The following is a 23,368-nucleotide window of genomic DNA, read 5'->3' on the forward strand; positions in this document are numbered from 1 at the left end:
TTTCATATATAAAGAGCAACCTAAAATACTGGGTACTGCGGACAAGTGCAACATAGAGACAATGAATGGTAGCTAACTATTTGCAGTAAGTATTTGCTAAACTACAAGAACAAATTGTACTGTGAACAATTTCAGAGTTGAATGTCAAGTTTGTGTTAACCTCATAACTCATTCACCCTAAGTCACGAGCTGTTTGAAAGGAGACAGTGGAAGAATAGGTGGGGCCAGCTTTCTGAAAAGCTGTTCTGATCTGGGCATTTTGGCATTATTTGGGGTGCTCAGTCTCCAGTGAGCCACACAAAATTAAGTATTTCCTGCTGCATGTCTTTTCATGCTGGGCAATGTACTGGAAATATGAGATATACCTGACACAATCAGCTTTGCTAACTGCAGTGGAACAGCAAATAAGGTTTGTGTCCAATTTGGTCCCACCTTGTTTTGAATACAAAAAATGAAAGCAGTGCTTTTCCATGGTGATCTCTAGACAGTATGTTACATGAATGTTGTTTGGGAGAAAGCCCATCCTTCTCTCCCCATCTATACTGTTGTCATTAATAGAGTTACAAAGCCACCAACTCTGGCAACAGAGACGAGGAAGCTCTGGTTGGAAAGGTGTTTGTAAAAACAAAACCCCTGTAACTGAAAAAAAAAAAAAAATAATAGAAATAGCCACCAAACTAGAAAACTCTAATTTAGTGGTCTCCTACAAAAACCAATGAAGGGTCTCAGCGGGTACCTTCATTTGCTGAGCAAAGTTGCATCCCCTTGCCTGAATTCAGCGCAAAGCAGTGCTTTAGTGCTTTTTTTCCAATGACATTTCCAAATATTACACACAAATGCACTCCTTCTATCATATATGTAGAACAGATAGATGGAAAATACATAGAGCTTGGAGACCATACACATGCATGGAACCCAATGGCCTGAACTGCATAACCACATGTGTAATGTGATTTCCCAAACAATGAGTCTGACATATTATGGACATGCAGCACCTCTGCAGGCAGTCTGTATACATACAGTAAGTACAATGTGTTCTGGACAGGTCCAGTTTATCACTTACTCACAGATACTCTGCTTAGCACATGCAAAGAAGGTCTGGCATGACTGTATGCACCGTGCTGCACATGGACCGAGACTGCTGTTTTACATTTCCTGGATATAAGTCAGGAATTCAAATTTCTATAGTGCTATTTATTCACTCATTTGGTTCCACTGTCTCTAAAAATAATCTAAAGTTATTTGGGTTTCTTCCAATGATACTGTATGTTATTGGTTTAAAGCAATACGATGAATGTGCTCACTCACTGCTTTGCAGTAGCTTTTTTTCTGCTCTGTGAAAGTTTTGGTTTCGACTTTGACTTTTGGCAAATACTGACATTTCAGTACTCTCAATATTCACTCCCCCAGCATTTGGTCAATACAGTTTGATAAGAGAATGTGGCAGGAGGAAAAGTCAAAGAATGCCTTTGCGAAAGAAATCTTCTGAAAGTAAGATCACTGTGTTAATACACCAGCCCTATTAAGTGAATTCCCTTCCTCAATTAGCTATGTGCGCTCAGTGAGCTCCATAAGGGGTTCTGTATCTCAGTAGTTTTGACTCCATCCCTGTCTGTTCCTCAAAATCTCTTTTGATTAAGCCAGTTCTTGGTATCCTTCATAGGCTTAAGCGAATGATAAGAACAGTATACCAGCTCAGTATGTTCCCTGCAATGAACACACAACCATCAAAAGGTGTGTACAACAAACCAGTCCTAAAAGGAACACCTTGGACCTCTTAACTTAAGGTTATGTCCTGCGAGAAAATAAACTGCCTTTTTTTCTTTACCTGGCACTGGGTCTTATCTCTGCTTTTACACTTCACATTGGATTGTGGCCTCCATGAGCTTCACATTTTCCTTCCATACCTATTTTTTATTGAAAAAAGGCTGTCTCCCCAAGCATTCCTTCCAGGTCTGCCTGTAGAAATCTGGGTTTTAGATTGAGTAGCAGCACCAAAGTCATGTGGAGTCCTGTCTGTCTAGTCCAGTCAAAAGGCAGACTAGAAGAAAAGCAGGCATTCTGCTAACACACCAGGGATTTCCAGTCACTCGCAGAGGCAGCAGAATTAACAGGAAATCAATGAAAGCAGTCATTGATGTAGGGACAATTGCATAGTGGGTGTGCGGCTGGTAGATCGCTTACAGTGCTTAGCTGGTACAAGAAGTCCTTGCATGCTGTGTGTCAGCACAAACGTACCAACTGAAGGGTATTTCACTTAGGAAATCAGCACAACTACATCAGGAAATCTCAGGGGTTTACTGATGGGACTGAACAGTGAGCATGATGGGAATCAAGAGCTGGTCAGAGTGAAGGTAAGGTGCAGAGTTTGCAGGATGCTGGCACAGTGACCTCATCACACTGAGCAATGCAAGCCAGATATAGCAATTTCCAAATCTTAAATTTCAGCCAAATCTGAATAAAATTTTAAGGAATAAAACAAAAATTAAAAAAAAAATATCACACAATATTTAAGGTTGGAAGGGACCTCTGGAGATCATCTAATCCAACCCCCTTGCTCAAAGCAGTCAACTACAGAAGGTCACTCAGGGACTTTTTCAACCAGATTTTGAATACCTCCAAAGATGGAGACCTCTATGAGCAACCTGTTCCAGAGTTTGACCACCCTTACCACAGAAATTTGTTCTGTTTAAATGGAGTTTCTTGTATTTCCATTTGTGTCTACTGCCTCCTGTCCTATCACTGGGCACCACCAAGAAGTCTGACTCCGTCTTCATTGCACCCTTCAGATATTATACACACAGGTAAGATCCCATCCAGAGCGTTCTCTTTTCTGAACTAAACAGTCCCAGCTCTCTTGGCCTTTCCTCATACTAAAGACAGTCCAGTCCTTTAGTCATCTTAGTGGTCCTTCACTAGGTTTACTCCAGCATGTCTGTGTCTTTGTTGTACTGGTAAGCCCACAACTGGATCCCGTATTCCAGCTGTGTCCTCATCAGTGCTGTGCAAAGAAAAGGATCAGCTCCTTCCACCTGCTGGCAATGGTCTTCCTAATGCAGCCCAGGAGGCTGCTGGCCACCTTTGAACATTGCTCACTTGTGTTCAACTTTGTGTCACCTGGGAACCCCAGGTCTTTTTCTGCCAAGCTCCTTTCCAGCCAATTGGCCCCTCACATGTACTGGTGCATGGGGTTACTCCTCCCCAGGTGCAGGGCACTACATTTCGCTTTGCTGAGGTTCTGAAGATCCCTCTTGGCCCAGTTTTCCAGCCTGCCAAGGTTTCTCTGAATGGCAGCTCAACAATCTGGGGTAACAGCTACTCCACCCAGTTTTGCACCATAAGCAATCTTGCTGAGGGTGCACACTGCTGATGGCCAGCCTCCAGCTGCATTTTGTCCTGCTGATCTCAACCCTATGAGCTCTGCAGTTTGGCCCAATTTCATCCAGCTCACTATCCACTTAAATGGCCAATACTCCACCAGTTTGTCTGTGAGGATGTAATGGGAGACAGTCAAAAGCCTTACCTAACATAAACAGCATACCCCGCTCTCCCATAACCCACCAACTAGTCATCATATAATCAGTGCTCTTTTCCTGTCACAGATTGCCCTTCTGCACGTAGTGGAGATCTTCATAAACCTGTCTGATTGAAACTTATTAGGCCATCTAGTACAGGAGTTGTTTCTAACTGCCGTAAAATGAACTACTTCACCTGCCTTTGTAATGAGCTATGAGTGATATGAAACACAGGGCTTATTTAACAGCACGTACCAGATGGTCTATGCAAAGCTGAACATGACAGGAACATTTTTGTCCAGATTGGGGGTGGGACTGTTGTTTCATTTTGAAAAAAGAGGAAAGATATAGGGAGAAATGGGGATTGCACTGCCACTTGTGTTGATGAAATTGCACTGGAGGCTGCTCTTACAGGTCAGCAGCAAAAAGCAGCAAGTATGATAAATGAACACTTGGCAGGCAAAGTGTTTAACACTGTTAACTAATTCTGAATAGCACTGAAATATAGGCCTTGTATGCTTAGATATCCAAATAAGTTTCATTTCAAGAGAGATTTGAGTTTTCTAAACTGAAAATGGAGACTAGATAGCAGCACAAAATCCCTTTCATTATTTTCAAATCTGAAACATAATCTGAATAAATATGCCATAACTGAGTACTTTGTGTTATTTCATTAGTTAGACAGAACTGCTCAGAACACACTGCTTTCACCTCAGCAATCTCTTGAGCTAACACTGCTTGCCTAGACCAAATCAGTTTATGTGTTTTGATGATACTTCCATTCTAAAGCAGTGTTATTGCAAACAAGGAGATTTAATTAAGTACCCGGATTTAAAATAGGTGCCAAGAGAGTTCATGCAATAAAAAGCCCACGAGAAAAGGGATTTAAGTGAGAAAGTTATAACAGTTGAGACATAGCAGAGAAGCAGCACACAAAAAATATTTGCTGTAATTGCCAAAGCTCAGAAAATGAATAAAAAATTAACTCTTCAATTTGATGACCTAGAAAATAGAGGAGAAATAATGTACATATGAAAAGGATTAAAGAAGATGCCAAGAAGGAAGGCTTAGTGGGTTTAACTGGGTGGATTTAAAATTTGTTTAAAGTATGATGAGAACAGTTAAAAGAGCTCCAAACTGGCTTTACCAGGAAATAGATCTACACATTTTTCTGTGAAACTTCGCTTGTATTACCTCAATAGAAGAAAGGTTCAGAAGGAAACAACAGAGAATGAGCTAACTGTGACTGATCTGAAAATAGTGTGCATGCACATGAACACACATTCTCTTGGCTTTTGAGGAAGAATGTACAAAGAAAAGCAAGTACAATACTAACAGGGTTTTCATTACTTCTGAGGTACTGAGGTATTGAACTTGGCTGCAGAAGAAAGAGGGCTAGATGTCTAATAATTAGAGATAATGTAGAAGCTAGCAGAGATAATGGCATGTGTTATGTAAACTGGGTAGGGTTACACACAGAGATCTTTTTACTGCTATCATAATGCCTGTCAAAATCAAAAGAGGAACTGTAAGAGAACATTTTTCTAGAAGAAAGGGGCATAAACAGACGTATAACAGCATTCAGAAAGCCAAATTAAATTTAAAATGTCCACAGGGTTCTCGTCTAACAAACATGAGGAAGTAAAAGTTATGATGTTTGTAAGCAATTAGCAAAAGGAACTTCAAATCAGAAATATACGTATATTTACATATGAATATATACACAAGATTAATTTATTCTGAGAGTGCTTTCAGATATACCTTAAGCATGTTATAAAGGAACCACAGAAGAAGGTTGTTCAGATGGAGCTGTATTTGTTGTGGTTTTCTACTATTCACAAAAGGCAATAACCACCCTCCTATAGCAGTTTTTAGATACATTTCAAAATGCATTCAGAGATGGTGAACAAAGACTGTCCTTGTCAGTCATGAACAACTCACTTGCCACAACAGACCCATCTTGCTTGTTGCTACATGTCTGAAGGTTTCCTGACACAGGCCACGATTGCATCCCCATCCCTGTAGTGGAAGGCATGCGAGGGAGCAGTTCAACAAGTGTCTGGTGCACCTAGGGAATGGGGGCCAAATCCTGGAGGTGGCTGCATCTTTGGTAGGACCTTGCCCAGAAGGCACCTTGGGGGAGACACTGCAGGTGACCCCCTTGTGCCATGCCAACAAAGTTCTCCAGCCTGTGGGACTGATTTGGGCGGAACACTGCTACGGACATTGTGAAAATGGCCTCCCAGAGAATAGAAGGGGAGCAGGAGATGCGATAGCACTTGTGGCCTGGTAGGAAGCCATCAGGATGAGGGATCTGGCCCTCAATGCCTAACCAGCGGAACCCAGGGAAGAGGTTTTGTGCCAGCTGCTATGCTGGGCCCAGCTCATAGAATGGTTTGTGTTGGAAAAGACTTTAAAGACCATCTAGTTTCAATCCCCTGCCATGGGCAGGGACAGCTTCCACTAGAGCTGGCTGCTCAAAGACCCTTCCAGCCTGGCCTTGAACACTGCTAGGGGTGTGGCAGCCACAGCTTCTCTGGGCAACCTGTGCCGGTGCCTCAATGTCCCCCGGTTTTGTTTTACTGTGATAAACTTTCAACATCACTGTGTACACTCCATAAATCAGACCTCAGAAAGAGGGTATCATAACAGGTCACATCCAGCACTTCCGAGTAACTTGTCATCCTTAACCTGGGCTTTTGCCACCTGCTTCTACACCCCAAACGTGACCCAGGACAGGACAGGGGAAGTGCCCTAGAGCTGAAAGCCATCATTCTACAGGCCAAGGCTGCAGCAGGAACCTTCACTGCGACCACCCCCGGGCGTGCACATCCAAGGGCGACGACCACAGCGGCACCGCTAACACGTTCCCACGAGCCCACCCAACCCGCCCTGGCCTGCACCGAGCTGCGCATGCGCCTGCAGGTGCCTGCGCAGGCGCCCTCGCGTCTCCGGACTCCCCGACCCCGACCCTGCAGGTGTGGGTAAGGGGAGCGAGCGGCGCTTACCGGTACTGGCGCCGTGGTAAGACCGTGGTCTCTCTCGGCGGAGGTGAGTAAGGGACTCGCCCGGCCCCGGCGTGCCCCCGGATAGGGTCGCCCTTCTCCCTCGGCGGCCATGGTGTGTACTGTTGCCATGGGAACAGCGAGTGCTGGTGCCACCGGGCGCGGCGTGGCGAGGTGAGGCGGGTGAGGGGTAGCGGGGTCCCGCAGCTGGGGAGGACGTGTCGGCGGGACCGTTAGGCAGCAGGTTCCGCGGCCAGCGCCCGGATGACGGGGGCAGCCCTGTCCTGCATTGCCCCTCCCCGCCCGCCAGTAATGCTCGTCCTCGGGGGTGTCCCCTCGCCGCGGGGCGCGGAGGCCCCGGCTGGGGCGTGCGGCAAGTCGGCCGGAGGGGGAGAACCTGCGTTCCGTTTACCGGCAGCTTGCTGTCCACCGCGTCCGGAAGAGTTGTTTGCCGGGCTTGGTTTGGTTACTCCGCAAAGCCCCAGTCAGCTTGTGCTCCACGGTGCTGCTTACTTAGAACATGGTATCTAAGGGCTGAAAACATTGCTCTGTTTATTGGGGGCTGTAGGCTCAATTTCTCATTACTTTGTCCTCATTTCTTTTTGATAGTGATTTCTCTGCTGCAAAATTTCACCATGCTGAAAGCGTGACTGGTAGCTCACTGATGTTTAAAATTGTATCTAATAATACCCATTCTTGGTTCACTCTTACTAAGCCTGTGTTTGGATGCTAACTTTTCTAGAGATTTGCTTGGGAAGACAAAAGCTGGGTTCAGATGTTGGTGAGCAGAGTTGTTCAGGGTTTGAGTGCAGGGTTTCTCCTCACTGTATGCAGTGATTGCAAGTATACCCACTCTGTGCAGTAGCACATAAGTGACACTGGTTTTGCGATGGGAGATAGGATGTGAGAGTCAGTGTGATGCCACATCTGATGTCATCAGCCGTGCTTCTTTCATGTGCTGATGGGCCCCAGGTGAGTGTTCAATGGGTGCAGCATCTCATTAGGACTAATTCCATGTTCTCTGATCCTGTACCCCTTTCTACTGGTTTCAAGTCTTCCTGTACAGAGAAGACCAGTCCTCTGGAGTAAACAACTGGGGAAGAAAAGACAAGAACTTAAGTATGGCTTTTCTGACACTGTTGTAATATTCTGCCTTCCAGCTGAGTCAGAGAAGAGCTGTTCATGTGCACGAGTTAAAAGGTATCTGGGGAACAGTGACAGCAGTGGGTGACAAGATCTGTGTGTACCAATTATGCTGTTCCCATTGACACTGTGACATTCCCTTTATCTGTCGCCTGCTATGATTGTGGAGCAAAATGGGGACAATAATAGGTTTTCAAAAAGAAGCACTAATAATTAGAATTATTTCTGATTTGCAGTTGGGATACTTTATTTATTTAAGGGATAGAGTTTGGGAAAAAAATTAGAAATTCTTGCAAATAAATACAAAGGTAGAACTAGGCTTGTATAAACAATGAAAGCCAAGGGTAAAACCAGATTGTATGCTGGGCAGCCAGCTCAGTAGTTTCCCTTCCACTCTTGTGCTGCTTCTTCACCCTTTACTTCTACATTCTGCTTGTCGCACTCATTTGTTGCACCTTAATTTAAAATGGTCTTTGGCATTGAGATTGAATGATTCAGGTCCTTATGCTCATCAAAGTCAAGAAAGCTTCTGGTGACTGGAGGGTTTTTCCTGTATGCACAGATATAGGTGGTAGTTTTCTAGGAGCAGAACTGGTGTGATACAGCTGAAGGGGCTTCCTCAAAGCTTCTGGGGTGTGGGATGCTGGAGAGCAGATGAAGCTTCTTTCTTGAGGGCTGCTGCGACAAAGCAATTGCTTGATGCTTGAATGAGTCAGCCTTAGGCCTACAAGAAAGATGCAGAAGGACTTATGAGAGCAAGTAGGAATAGAACGAGGGATAATGGTTCAAAATTGAAAGAGGGTAGATTTGGATTAGTTGTTAGGGTGAAATTCTTTATTGTGAGGGTGGTGAGGCACTGGCACAGGTTGCTCAAAGAAGCTCTGGCTGCTCCATCTCTGGCAGTGTTCAAGGCCAGGCTGGGTGTTGCTTTGAGCAACCTGGTCTAGTGGAAGGTGTCCCTGCCCGTGGCAGGAGTTGCAAGTAGGTGAACTTTTAAGTTCCATTTGAACCCAAACCATTCTGTGGTTTCAAAACAGTACAAATTTTCTTTCTCTAGCTGTCTTTTGAGAAAGAGACAGTGGTTGCACAGTGATGGCACAGCAGCCAGACTCATTCAGATAAAAAAATTAATTATGGATCCTTCATGTTTGCAAGAAAGAGTAAGCTTTCTTGCCTTATCATATCCATCTACACACACATCTCATTTTGTGACACTGCTGACTTGTTATTCTGTGTTCTGTTACATTTTCTGGCTAATAATTATGGGATATCTATTAATGATATATTTGTATCGTATCACTACTTCAATTTCGAGTGTGTCTAATACCCCTTTACGCCGAAATGGCGAGGTGTTAATGCTCTCATCGGTTCGGAGCTGTCTCAAGCTCTGCTCGGTGCCGCCCCCCGGTGACAGCTCCCGCCCCATTCTGCTCTCGGTGCCGGGAGCCGGAGGCTGTCCTCCGCCAGCGCCGAGGAGTGAGCTTAGTCCAGCATCCGAACTAAGCCGTAGGTTCCCTTTGCGGCTTTAATTGTTAAAACTTTGTTTTTAATGGATTGGAAGGGTGACTAACAGTGCCCAAATAGTAAGACTTCACTAATTAAGCTCATAGCAAAGCTCTTGTGACAGTTAAAAAGAAATAGGTAAGAAATGAAAGCTTCCACAAAATGTTATAATGGAAGCTTGATCTTAACTGTGGCAAATAAATGTACTTCTAGGATAGAAAATTTGCAGTGGACAGCAGAATTAACAAAACCTTATGCTGATTGTATCAGTGATGTATCAGAAACACATCCTATGTCTCAGGTTGTTTCTTAGTTTAACTGTGAGGTACATATATGTAAATCCCATAAAAATATATGTTTCAGTGTCAGAGCACAGAGATTTTAAGAACAGTGTCCTTCAGAGATTAAATGTAAGATAGTCGATTACTTGAGAAGATTTATTTTAAATTTTAGCAAGGTGGATAGAAATGTATAGACCAGAAAAGAATATTTGTGAATTAAGTCAAATTTATGATTTGTAGAATCGTGTTAACTATGGTTTAGTGTTTATTCATAGCTGTTGTTTCTACATCTGCTTGACACTAACAGTGTCAGACATATGGCCTATGCAGAAGACCTTCCACTTAAAGGTCAAAATCTTGACTCCCAGTAGCTGGGAGAATAGGGAACAGAAGCCTGCCTTCCCTGTTTGGTGAGGCATGGCTGTGTGATTGCTCCAGACAGACTGCTGCAGTGGAATTCCTTACTTAGTTCTTCTGAATCATGTTGTAAGAGAGCGAAGAGTAGGGAGCATAGGGAGCCAAATTCAGTCACAGAGATGTATTAATGGTAGTCAGATTAAAAACACTGGCAGGCTCAGGCTCCTGATCTGTTCCTGTATTTTATAATTGTGCACCTTTTAGTGAAAGAGGTTGGTGCACTGCTTCTTAGCTTCCAATTTTATCTTGTGTAGTTCAGCTGAAGGTGTTCAGTTGTGTATTAATTAAAGAAACTGTGCCAGAATGTACAGGCTCTCAAAGAAAAAACAGGAGAGGCAATTGGACATGTGAAAATGCAGAACAGGAAGAAGTGAACCAAGAAACTAGAGAAATAGGATTTATTTTTTTTTTTTCTTCATAGTTTAGGAATAACCGAGATATTGGTGTCTGATCTACTGTCGGTTCATTGTCATAAATTATGTGAGAGAATAGAAATTACCAGATGGTCTGAGTCACAGACAGTGCAGAGACGTATTTTTCTTTTTAGGTAAGTTTGAAAAGCACAAGAGGAATTTTGAATGGTTTAAGGCTCATGATGAATTTTCTGTAATATGACAAGGATGGTATCTGCAGAGAACTGCACCAAGATAGTGATTGATTTTGGAGGGCTCCAGAGACAATGAAGCAAGTCTTTCACTGCCCACTGCATTTGCTAGAAGATGCAGCAGGACAGAACACTGATTGAAAGTTTGGGTTGACAATTTATTTTAGTGTTGAGTTCATTTGCATGTACTTGAGGGTAGGTTGGGGAGGCATTTCTCTCAGATTGAATTGCTTATTCTTCCTTGTCTCTGCTTATTGATTACGATAACTGTGCTTCTGTTACTGAGAATAATGCCTCTTTGACTTATTAGGAAACTGCCCTTGGTCAGGTCAATAACTTATATTTGATTTCCTAAGTTCAATGGAAAGGAAGTGTCTCTTCACAGCGTATTACTGAATTCCTGCTGTGGCTATGATGGTTTATAAGTAATCAGGTGTTAAGAAACAGATTTTCTGTAGTATTGGAAAGTACTACATTTGGCCCAGAAAGCACTGTGGTACTGAGTGTGGTGTACTTCAGCTTCCTCTAAAAAACTGAAGGTCCTCCATGTCAGATGCTTTCTGCTTTTCAGTGTTTTCCTAAGGAACTGAGAAATAGCGCAGGACTGTCTAGAATTTTGTAATAGTATCCTTTTTAACTACACTGTGGGAATTTGATGAGTTAACAGTTTATCATTTTGAGCTAGCATTATATTCTGTGCCTTCCATATATGCTGTAGTGTTCTTCTTGTGCACTACTTTGCAGAGGAATGCAAGCTTCAAAGAATAAAAATACAGAAGAGGCAGAACCATTCTACAAGCTTTCAGTGCCAAAGGAGAAGACTAGTTCTGAGATTATAAATGAAGCGAGAGATTTTCTACGAACACTGAGAACTCGGAGACCATTTACACCTACAGAAGAGCAAAGGAGACTTTTTGGATCTGGATCCTCACGAGCTCCTCAAAACAGACCCCCTTCAGTTTTTAGGTACTGTGGCTTTAAGATTTTTTTTTTCAGCAAGAGATTTGATTCTGTAATTATGTTTCCGGTGAATTTTTTCCCCTGTATTAATCTGTGTTCCTAATCCTTTGCCACCTTCTAATGATCCTTACTGTTGATGTTAATCTACATGTCCAGGAAGTTCCTGTGGATTAGAGATACCAGAGGCAGTCTTTACAGTAGTTTTGTATGTAAAGAGTAGTATAGGAAAACAGTAACTCACTTTTTTCTTAAGACAATGTATGCTTTTAATATATGCTTCAGTTTTTTCCCTGTGAAAAAAAATGAAACTGAGAAAGCTTGCTTGTTTCCACATAAACTGTATGCAAGATCTTTTTATCAGAGCTTTCTCAGGTATTTTTAATCATAAATTGTAGGTCTTGAAGTTTGAAATGCTCATTTTTAATCATAATTTATACTACTTCGGAATTATTTGTGTGGCGTTTTGTTAAGTACTATAATTCACGGAGCTCAATAAATAAGTCTCTTGTGACAAAAGAGAAAAATATATTGGGCTTTTAAAATCCATTTTACTGGTTATTTTTTTAGCTCCCCATTTATGCCAGTTCTATAGTCAATGTAGGGAGGAGATATGAGCTGTATTCATAATGTTAGGTGTCAGGCGTGCCAGAAATGATACTGAAATGTGTTGGAAAAGCCGTACAAGTAAGTCAGTGTCCATGCTGTTTTCATGGCAGCATAACTTCAGGCACTCAATGTACCTGATACTCCTTACTGCATCATGTTGTGTCCTCAGAGGAGGCAAGAGCCTGAGAGTGACTTGATGCTTGTTGGTGACCAGGTAATGAGATCCCTCCGGCTGACATCCATGCTTCTTCTGCCTATGCTTCTCGTGTGTACAGGAAGGAGCATGCTTATGCCTACACAAACCTGGGGTTTCTGCCCTGTGGTGTTCTGCAGCTTGTGTCAGATAGCTTGGGCATTAACCACGGTTAGTTTGTGGGTGGATTTAGGCTTGTATTAGAGAATTGTTATAGTGTGTATGAAGTAAGCCATGTGATGGCAGGTGTGCAGGTGATCTTTTAATTCTTCTCCCTTGGTGCTGCTGGATTCCCACATATCAAAGTTAAATAGAATTCATGGAAAAAGAATGATAAACTGCTCTGTCAGTTTTCCTTTCTTCTTCCTTTTCACCATATTCATTGGCAAATACAAGAAGCAAGTAATAAAATACAAACAAAAAAATAAAACCCAACCAACCAAAAAACCAACCAAAACCAAAATCCCCAAAACACAAAACGTTGGATCTGCTTTATTCATATTATGTTTCATTTCTTTATACTAGTCTTCATGCATCCAGTTTTGATTTGGCTGAATCAAGACCAGTGTCTGGTGCTCGTCTTAGCCCACTGAAACATGTAAGTAGTACTTGTTCCAGAGTTTGAGGATTCCAGGTGAGAGAAAACAAGAGACAAATAGAGAACTTGCAACTAGTTTATTAATATAGGAAAATATAGAGATAGTAAAGGCTACGGTCAAGGATACTTCCGATGTTTGGTTATCTTACCAACCCCAAGGACCCTGTTAAGACGATCAGGAAAGCAGCTCTGAGAATCATCACTGCAGTGCGAGGTGGCAGTCTCAACCTTAGCCGCTGTCCCCGCGGAGGCAACATTGACCTGGGTGGTATGAAGTTCTGCCTCCCCCACATCGCATGAGGCTTGGGGTTTTATACTGACAAAAATGCACGCTCATTCTGACTCAGGGGGCCAGCCTAAGATGGAAGAAGTGACCAGCAATATCTAGAAAGGTCTCCAAGGGTCGAGACTTTTCCAGGGATTTCTAAAGTGGAATATTCTGGGTAGGAACCAAAGCTGGCCTTTCCAGGGAGCAGCCAAAGCAGGACTCTCCGGGGAGGTGCCAAAGTGGACAAACAGTACTCTTCTACGTTTGTGTGTTTCACCATGGACCATTATCTGTTGTCCCTGACACAGTACTCTAGAAATAACTTGGGCAATACTGACATAAAAATACATTAATTTGTAGCATAAAGTAAAGATACAGTTTAAATAGGTTAGGGAGAAGTGGAAGGCCGTTGTAATGTTAGTCTAAGGCTTCAAAAGTCAGTTTTGACTTTTTTCCCCCCCAAATAAATCTGAAAATAATTAAAAACTATTTAAATATTTCTGTATTGCATTGTATTTCTAAGTGACATTAACAAGAATCAGAAGATGGATACCTGAGTCAGCTTTCTTTGTGTAAGATTGCTAAAACAGAAAAAGGTCATGAGCATCAACATGAGCCAGCAACGTACCCTTGCCACTAAAAAGATGGCTAATGGTATTCTGGGCTGCATTAGGAGGAGTGTTGCCAGTGAGTTGCCACACCTGGAGTGCTGGGTTCAGTTCTGGGCTCCCCATTAAAAGAGAGACATAGAGCTACTGGAGAAAATCCAGTGAAGGGCCACAAAGACAATGCAAAAAGATGATGAAGGGCCTGGACTGAGGCTGGGAAAGCTGGGAACATACAGCCTGGAAAAGAGAAGGCTCAGGGAGATCTTATCCGTGTATATCCAAAGGGAGAGTGCGAAAAAACCACCGAAAAACAGAGGGGGGGGGAGGGGAAGTGGGACAGAGACAGTGTTTTTTTCAATGACAGAACCAGGGGCACGAACTGAAACACAGGAGGTACCCTTCAAACTTCAGGAAACTCTTTTTCCATCATGTAGGTGACAAAGCACTGGCACAGGTTGCTCAGAGATCTTCAAATCTTCCTGGATGTAGTCCTGAGCAACTGGCTGTGGGTGTCCTACCTGAGCAGGGGGTTTGGGCAAGATAACCTTCAGAAATCCCCTTCAGCCTCAACTATGCTGTGGTTCTGTGATCAGTGACTTGAAAGTAACTATATTGATTGTGCTTTCTATTTGACTTACACATCTATAAAAGGTAATGATTGTAGTGTATTTAAAAACAAATAGAAGTACTTGTAAAAATTTTTCCCCCTCTGTGAAAAATTTGTTGGTTTTTTTTTCAATTTATAAGCATATCTTCTGTTTCAATTTTTTTTTCTATTTAATCTTTAAATATAAGATTGAGTCACGATCATTTGTTTAGTACCTGAGAGAACAGAGTGTGCTAAAACAGGTAAATATGCTTGCTGCATATATTGTTTCTTAAAGATAATATTCTTTAGGAAATTAGGGACAGGAAATCTAAGAAATGTTATATTTCAATTGTTTTGATAAGATAACGTGTTTATATGAATCTAATTTAAAAATCATGACCATACTTAGGTTAAATGTATTTGCAGTTGTATTTAATAACTGATGTTAAGTTTCCATTTATCTTGTGCGTGATAGTGGAAGACTATCTGTTAAGACCAATGCAAAACCTGCCTTTTCTACTTTACCAATGGAGAGAAGTTAGTACATTGTAAATGAAAAGCTTGTGTTAGTCACAGTGGATGTGTGGAGTGCATCTCACCTGTTTGCTAATGGGGAGAGCTCTGGAGGATCGGACTGGAGACTTTTGAATGGATCCTTTATTGTAAGGAAATTGATAGAGAGCCTTGATCTTAGAGGGCAATGTCTTCATTTAGGGCAAAAGAAGTGTTCTGTACCAGAGGTTCAGGGCCTTGGCACATCCTCAAATGCAAGGTAGTGACATAAATAAAGCTGGAACTTGCATGTGTCTGGATCTGCATGATTTGTTTTAGTGTGATAGGAAGTGGTACATGTGATATGAACACATTTGAAGTGTTTTGGAAATACTAGTTTAATGCTCAAAACCGAATCATGAAGAACAAATATGCCTCTAGAATTGTTAGTACAAGTCTTTGGCACAACATTTTTTAGTGTGTTTGTTTTGTTTTGGTTTTTTTTACAAATAATCATACTGCAGATGATGCTAAATGAGCATTTATGAGGGAAATAAGTGATCCTGAGTTTCAGTTGCTCTACTCAGGCTAGTTTTTGTTTGTTTTCTGCCCCTCCCTAAATATTTGCTTTTAAATGGCTTTCTGTGGTCATAAAAGGTAGTGGAATCCATATGAAAATTTATTAATGAGCAAATCTGTGGGACTTCTATCTGTCCTATTCTGAACTTAATTTTTTGTGTAAATAATTTGCATTTTTTGCTTATATGAAAGTGAAATTATCTGTGCTTTTATTAAAATACTGTCTTTATCTTTGTCACAGAAACCGGTATTAGTCACTTCTGCAAAAGGTGAAGATTCTTCCATTTTCTTTCCAAAAACTCTTGCTGATGCTGCAGAGATCAGAAAAGTCAGCAATGCTCGGGCACGCTTATTTAGAAGAGCTTCTTGGGGAAATTTCCTTTCTGCTAAAACGGTGCCTCCTGATCAGAGTAAGAATATTTTAATATATATTATTTCCTAGAAAAATAACTGTGTGATGGGTTTTAATATTGTTACTTATATGACTTATTCTATTAAATGACTTGCATGTCCTTTCAGAGTAAATTTAAAAATTACTTAAATGGCTTTAATGCAGTTTTGAAAATACGATTTAAAATATTATACTGGCTTTCACTTCTGAAAGTGAGTTGAAAGCTGCATATGCCTTTTTTTTTTCCTATAGGTTTCTAAGTAATGGAATTTTTACTGGAAGTTTTCGTCAGTGGGTAAAATTAACATTAACTGCTGAAATGTTTAAAGAGATAATGAGATGGCATCCTCTAAGGAGATTCCCTGATGGATTATTGAGTATAAAGGAGGAGTAAAAAGAAATTCTGTGTCTTGACAGACTTCCAACTACATTGCCTTTGTTGTTAAGAGTTTCGTTAGTAGAGAATTAATAAAGGTCACAAACCATGGACTTTTAAGAGTAATTTTTTGCAGATGGAAATGTCTTGACATCTCGGTTTCCTGCACATCGGCTCATCGTAAAATGTGCTGGAAATCTGTCTTTAATGAAGACTTATTTGTAATAATGACAATTCTTACATGGCTTGGGATTGTTACTTTACATGATAAACTGAGTATCTCACTTTTTACCTTACTGCAAAATAACTCTTACACAAAGAGTACTAAATTTTAGTTCATTATTATGTACATATTCTATAGATGTATATTTAGTAGTTTATGCAGTTTATTGTAGATGTAGTTTAATCCATTAGCCTGAATAAGTTGATGTTACTAATCGAAGAAGTTGAGAACCTGATGTAGCTATAGCCTGAGTTTCCCCTCTTCTCTTTGGAGATCATGCAAATGTTTATGTAAGGATTTCTGGGCATGTTCTTGTCACGTGTAGATACCAAGGTACAATATTAACAGCTACTTTTTGAGTGAGTTCCTTCATAATATTCAGATCCTGAAATACAATCACTTTTTTCACATGGTACAATCCACCTATCTCTAAAAGGGAAATAAAAAAAATTGATTAAAGATAAAAATGTTAAAACACAAAATGGAATGCCCGTGGCAGGGGGGTTGGAACTAGATGATCTTAAGGTCCTTTCCATCCCTAACTCTTCTAGGACTCTATGGAAAGACTCAACAACTTTATACTTCACTCTAATTATTCTGAAGCTTTCTCACTTTCTAAACTAATACAAGCACATTTAATGTAACATGACAAACAGTAGTTCATTTTAGCTCTGTCTTGTGTATTTATTGTGTATGAATACTTCTACAAAACATATTCTCTTTGGCTATTTCAGAGGAAGAGAAGCTAGATTCTGAACAACCAGCTATGATGAATAATCTTTGCAGGACTAATAATGACTGCTTAGCAGAGCAAAGGTCAAACACACGATGGAATGGTGAAAGCAGACAATTAATTTGTAATGAGCGTATCAGTGGATTGGAGAGTAGAGACTTTGTAAAAGGGACAGCTGGAAAACTTTTGTTTCAGATGAGAGGAGAAAGGTCAGTATTGATTGAGTATAGTAATGTGCGCCTTCCATACAACCCTCTTCCTATGTATTTAAGGTTTTAAGTATCAGAATGTTTAAAACTGATGGAATTTGAAGGTAGCACTATTCATGCATTACAATAAAACTAGGTTTAGGTTATTAACAAAAAAAAGGTATCTTTACACTTCTGTTCTTAAGAAGTTTCTACACTCAAAAGACTTGATTTGTCCAAAAATTGTTGGTATTAAGTTGCATAATGTGAAATAACTTTGTTTGATCATTAACATTTCGAAACTAAGTTGTCTCATAATTGCATATAGAATGTTCAAGTTTAAATTCAGTGTGCTTGCTCTTACAGTTCAAGCCTGTTGTTTTAAGGTATATACATTCTTCCTTTAGCTCCACAGATGAGTAGAGCTGTGTTTCAGTTCTGGTGTTGGGGAAATATGTGATCATACACAAAAATCAGGCTTAAACGCATTGCCAATACAGACAGAATTTTTTTTTGGCTTTTAATTTTTTTAGTTTCTTCGCTTTTTTTTTAAATGACCAAACAGGCATAAGAGATTGACGAAATGTATGTACATGCCTGAATCTGAACCTAGATCATTACATCCTTTCTGTAATTCATAATTGAGTCTTCCCCCCCCCCCCCCATTTTTTTTTTCCTCTTTTCATTCAGATCTGAATTCTCACACAGGAAGAAATAGCCTGTGGCACTATGTTCAGCAGGTGTATCAGTTGCTGCACTATTGGTTGGATGAACAACTGTTTTGTGCTAATAACGTTGACAGAACTAACAGTCTCTACAACAAAGAATAAATAATAGTTTATTTTCAAAACATATCCTGTAAACACTTGGTCAATATTAAGTGTAAATATTTGCCCACAGATATTTTCTTTCTAGCATGTATTTATGCTTAGGAAAAAATTATTTACCTGGATATTTTAAACACCTTTGATATTAATGAGTAGATTCTTAGCTTTATAAAATGAAATGCCTTTCATTTGCTAGCTTGGTGATAGTATCATATAGTTTAGAGGATGTTGTCCATTGAGGCTCTTACAGCAAATGATACATAGCAGAGCTATTGTAGCACTCTTCCTGTATATTAAACTGAAAGAGGATTTAAGAAAAGACTGGAGACTTGTAGGAGCAAATAAAAAGTTTCATGAGTATGGAGGGAGGGAAAATGAGACAATAAACCCAGCAATGAAAAACATGGGTGAAGGACATGTTTCTCTACTGACATATTCTTAGGAACAGGCAGAGAAAAAAAGAGAAAGGCCTATTAGCAAAAAGACTGCTTGTGTTCTCTTCCTCTGTGTAAGAGGAGTTTTAGAAAATATGAGGAGTTGAAAGGGGAAAATGATATATTTTCAATTTTATATTCTTCAAGTACCATTATGCATATTTGAAGAATATTTTGTCAAGCTTTGTTTTGCATAACCTGTGTTGGCTTAATTTCTTTTTGACCTGTTTACTCACTATTCTGACTCTTAAGATGATAGCTAAAATAATAATGATTCTAACTATAAAAGATGGATTGTTTATGCATGTAGCATATTATGTCCATGTTTGATCTAGGGAGAATACTTCTTTAAGTAGTTGGATCTCACTCACATTAGTTCTCAAATTACTGGCCTTAAGATAATAAAATATTTTCCAATCCTGTTCTGACTAGTTTTCTCAAAATAGAAGAGCAACGTATTATTCCTCCCTCTTCCTGTGCTGTATGCAAAATCTGTGTTTTTTGAATGGTGCTTTACCTTCTCCTGCAAGTTGTGCATGCTTTCTGTGGACTTGAGACAGAGATTATTTTTGCTGATGTTGCCTGTGCTGCTTTATACCCTCGTGCCAAATATCACTAGCAACATTTAGGTGCTCATATGGCTTAGACTACCAGACATACCTGCAGTGCTGCAGTATGCACAAAAATAATACAAAGTGCTTTCCCTTTAGTAAAGACAAAAATCCTTCATCTGTATCAGCCCAAGTATTTCATGCCATCGTATGATGGAATGGCTCTAGGTAATCTCAACTGCCCTCATACATTCTAGCTGATTGCTAAGACTTAATGCCAATAGATATGTTGGTTTGGTATTCACATATGATACTCACAAGTCAGGCAGATCCTGATCTATGTCCTTTTCTGAGTTCAGAGATGCCATTTTTTGTCTGACAGGGTAGTTGAAAGATACCACAAACGTATCCTTCAGTACAGTTCACTGAGTTTGCAGTTGTACATAAAAGGTTCCAGTACCATAGAGATGTTACTGCAGTAACAGAGTTTTGTTATTCTTTCTCAATATAACATATTTACAGGTATTGGCTGATTGCTCTGATTAGGTTGCTTCTATGTCATAAATACGTGAGGCATCTTGTATGAAATGTAAAGATATTTCTATTTAAAGTACATTGTATTCAGGAGTAATAGAATGAAGGCTTAAAGGAATGTGAAAACTTGTATCACCTGGAGTCCTGTCATTCTTCATATGAAGCAGTTGTCAAGCCTCAGTTCTGTATCCTAGTGATTTAAAATCCTTGCAGGAATTAAGAAAGAGAATTCTAGAAATAGTACACTTCATGCAAGAGGAGGTGCATGAGGCTCCTTACTTCCGTTTCCCCACAGTTCCTATATATGTACCAAAATAACTTTTCCAATAAAGCTGTTTTTGTTTTTGTTTTTTTTTCTAATGGAACTGTAGAGCATGCCAAAATAGCATAGTAATTCTTGCCTTTAATGCTATTACTGTTATTTGAAAAAGAACAGAAGGGAAGTATTCCACAAAGTGACTTGCTCACTTTCCATCTTGGGTTCTTTTGTTGTCCCAAGGACTGATGAACAGATGAACAGTGCTGATGGAATCACTACTGCTTTATAAAGATACTGGGGGGGGAGGGAGAGAGAAGGAGAAGAGAAAAAGACCTTTTGAGGAGAAGAGTTGTGCATCATTTTGTCTGCAATTCTGTTTTTCAAATAGCCATCTAGTTAGAATAGGTAGATTAATTGAAGTAGATTGGATTTATTGACATTTTGCCTCAGGAAAGCAAGGAGCAATTTCTGACAACTATAAGGAAACGAAGTTTTGTTTATAACTTCATCCAGCCATTGTGCCTTGCCATCTATTGTGATTGCTATAGAAATGAAAGTTCTAAAATGTTTTCTGCATTCATATATTTCAACAGACATGTCAACAGTGATGGCAGATTTGCTGATGAAGAGCAACAGTTTCCCTGGTGAGAAAAAAGGAATTTTATTCTGGGGTTTTTTTGGTTTGGTTTTTTTTTTTTTTTTGTCTTCCAGTTTTTCAGTGTTCTGAAAGCTTAGATGTCGTTGCAGGACTCCTTAGAAACATAGGTGCCTTTGGTGAGGAAAAGCTTGGTGGCAAACAGTTGATTCCCAAGTGGCCTGCTCTACACTTTCTCTAAAGTTGTTTCTATAAATATCTGCCAAAGGATTAGAAGGTGCTGTAAAGAAGATATACTATGCCCTGTTTTCTTTCACCATTGCTGTCATTGTTAAATGCCTGTTTGACTGATTCCTCGAGAGGTATTCATTAACTGCTTCCATAGGACTAGTTTCTCTTTTTTTTGTGCCTTTTGTAGTTTTGGAATGGTTCCATAGAAAATGATAAAAGCAGGGGACAAGTGATTACTGGAAATCGCTTCTGTCTGATTGCTTAAGTGAGCTTCACATCTGTGCCCGAAATATTCATTCATCCTCTCCTCAAAGAAAAGAATTCCTATGGAGGAGGTAGATTTCTTTCCTGAAGGGAACACCCATTCTGTTTTGCTCTGAAATGAATGACATGATGTGGACATTAGTTTGTTGTGTGGTTTAGTCGATATTGCTGCAGATTCTCCAGACTTCTTTCAGGATTTGTCTTATTATGTATATTCACAATTTTTGGAGTTCTCATAAAGACATGGAAATGGGACATTAATCTACTCCTAACCTTTCTCTGTTTCTGCCCCAGTTCCACTAGCTACTGAGGCCACTAATTTAAGAAAGAAACAATTGAGTGGTGGCAAAACTGTCACAGGTAGAGCCTTCTGCATTGTTTTCCAAGGACGTATGACACCTGTCCTAAGAAGGTGCTTATGTAGGGTTGGGGAACACTGAGAGAAAATTGGGAATGAAGAATTCTTTTTTCATAACTTTCTTTAGACTTCTGAAGAAAAGAGTGATAGGTAGCTGTTATCTCTGGTCTCTTCACTTGTGAAATAGTGGAGTTTAGGCTCACTTCTACTGCCTATGACAAAGGGAGTCTCTCCACTGTAGTCATTAATTTCAGGATAAGGTCATTGGTCTCCAAGCGTGGGAGATCTAGGTCTTGAGAGCCCTTATTGCCAATTGAATGGCAATTGTAGAATGGGAAAGTGTGCCTTGCAAGGGGTAAAGAAGGAATGCCAATTCAGTCTAGGTATAGTAATGATGGATTTAGATTGAATTTTTGTTTAGAATGTGAATGCGTATTCAAGTTAGGAAGATGAAGATGCTGTGGTTTTCAGACTCAAATATATTTAGCCTAGTATTTTAGGTATTTTTTTAGTATTTTTTATCGTTAGAATTAGGCTGTCAGTTGTCTGCTTCCTTAAAGATATTCTGCCACAAGTAGATATTGTTACTATTTTCTGTATTAGGTAGAAGAAGAAAAAGGATAAGGATACAGGTTTTTCATCAACCTCTATTATTCTTTTAAGCCATACTATTTAACATGTGCATGAAGTTCTTCATCAACAGCCTGTATAAATAGAATTCTATATTCTTTTTATCACTGGAGCTGTCATAGGTAATGGGCTATGCCCGTGATTGTGTTTATAGAGAAATTGTTATTTGCTCATCTTTAGGATGACTCAGAGTGTAGTTGGACTATTTGTCAACTTATTTTTGCAAATTATGCTTCCTTTCTACTATTTATCCTTTCTTGTATCAGTGATATCAGTCGCAGTTATAGTTTTCACTCCTTTTGTGTTTGTCTTTTCTGGTGGTGTTACTTATGATATAATCCTCTATAATTCCTGAAGTAATTTCAGGACATCTATATTATCAGTTTTTAAATTATTTGCATGCTTTTGAAAAAGTGAGAAACAGGACTGACTAGAGGTTTGTGTAATTGGTTTAATACTTTAATTCATATTTCTTTAGCTGCCTGCAAGTAATTTAGTATGTATCTGTTGTTTTCAGAAAGGAAAATAGATAACAACCTGCTCCTCCCCCCCCCTCCCCCCCCAAATAATAATCAAGCTGTCTGAGAAAATCAATTGCAGCCTCTCTTAACTTGTTCCAGCTCTACATCTGACTCTTCTCCTTTGCCTTGGGTTCTTCCACTGTCCTATCCCCTGCTGCTGACTCAGGATCTGCTGCATCTTGCCCTTATTCCCAGGATCACCATTAGTTTCTTTTAACTTTCCCTGGAGATGTCATTCTTCTTTTTGTGATAAAGCTGCTGAGTCTGGCTATGCCCTGATAAACTTGATTATGCCTTATGCATCTTTGTACTGTGCTCCTGCCAAGAGATGTGATGGGCAGGTCATGAGACCACAGTTGTGAATAATTTAGAAAAATTACAACTGACAGTATATAAGCAACTCGTTGTCTCATACACCAGAGGGTTGTGCAGCCATCCAGAAGGACCTCAATAGGCTGGAGAAATGGATTGACAGGAACCTGATGCAGTTTAACAAGGGCAAGTGCAAAGTCCTGCACCTGTGGAGGAACACCCCCAGGCACCAGTATATACGGGGGGACTTCCATCTGGGAGGTAGCTTTGGAGAAAAAGACCTCAGGGTCCTAGTGGACACTAAGTTCATAGAACAGCTCAGGCTGGAAGAGACCTCAGAAGATCCCATCCTGTGGAAAAGGGAGCCTAGATTAGATTATCTAGCACCTTGTGCATTTACATCTTGAAAGTTTCCACCATACGTAGAGTACTGGGTCCAGTTCTGGATTCCTCAGTGCAATAGAGATACAGAGCAGCTGGAGAGTACAGCTACAGTGGAGTCCTTCATATGAGGAAAGGCTGGGAGAGCTGGGGCTGTTTAATTTGAAGAAGAAAAGGCTCGGAAGGCATCATCAATGAA

General features: G+C 40.2%; 1 protein-coding gene across 1 annotated transcript in view; it reads left to right on the plus strand.

Annotated features, from left to right (window-relative positions):
- Window positions 1–6,520: 6,520 nt before the first annotated feature.
- ARMC2 (armadillo repeat containing 2) overlaps window positions 6,521–23,368 on the plus strand; it is a 69,029-nt gene continuing 52,181 nt past the window's right edge. The window contains exons 1-6 of the mRNA XM_061366789.1: window positions 6,521–6,566; window positions 11,213–11,434; window positions 12,753–12,825; window positions 15,603–15,771; window positions 17,086–17,293; window positions 20,471–20,521. Of these exons, the coding sequence (XP_061222773.1) occupies window positions 11,217–11,434; window positions 12,753–12,825; window positions 15,603–15,771; window positions 17,086–17,293; window positions 20,471–20,521 (719 nt within the window). The 5' untranslated portion in view covers window positions 6,521–6,566; window positions 11,213–11,216. The remainder of the gene's footprint in view (window positions 6,567–11,212; window positions 11,435–12,752; window positions 12,826–15,602; window positions 15,772–17,085; window positions 17,294–20,470; window positions 20,522–23,368) is intronic.

Source organism: Neopsephotus bourkii, unplaced genomic scaffold (assembly GCF_033783945.1).
Source record: "Neopsephotus bourkii isolate Nb327-2 ecotype Australia unplaced genomic scaffold, CSIRO-AGI_Nbou_v1 NB_1358, whole genome shotgun sequence".
NCBI classification, from domain to species: Eukaryota; Metazoa; Chordata; class Aves; order Psittaciformes; family Psittacidae; genus Neopsephotus; species Neopsephotus bourkii.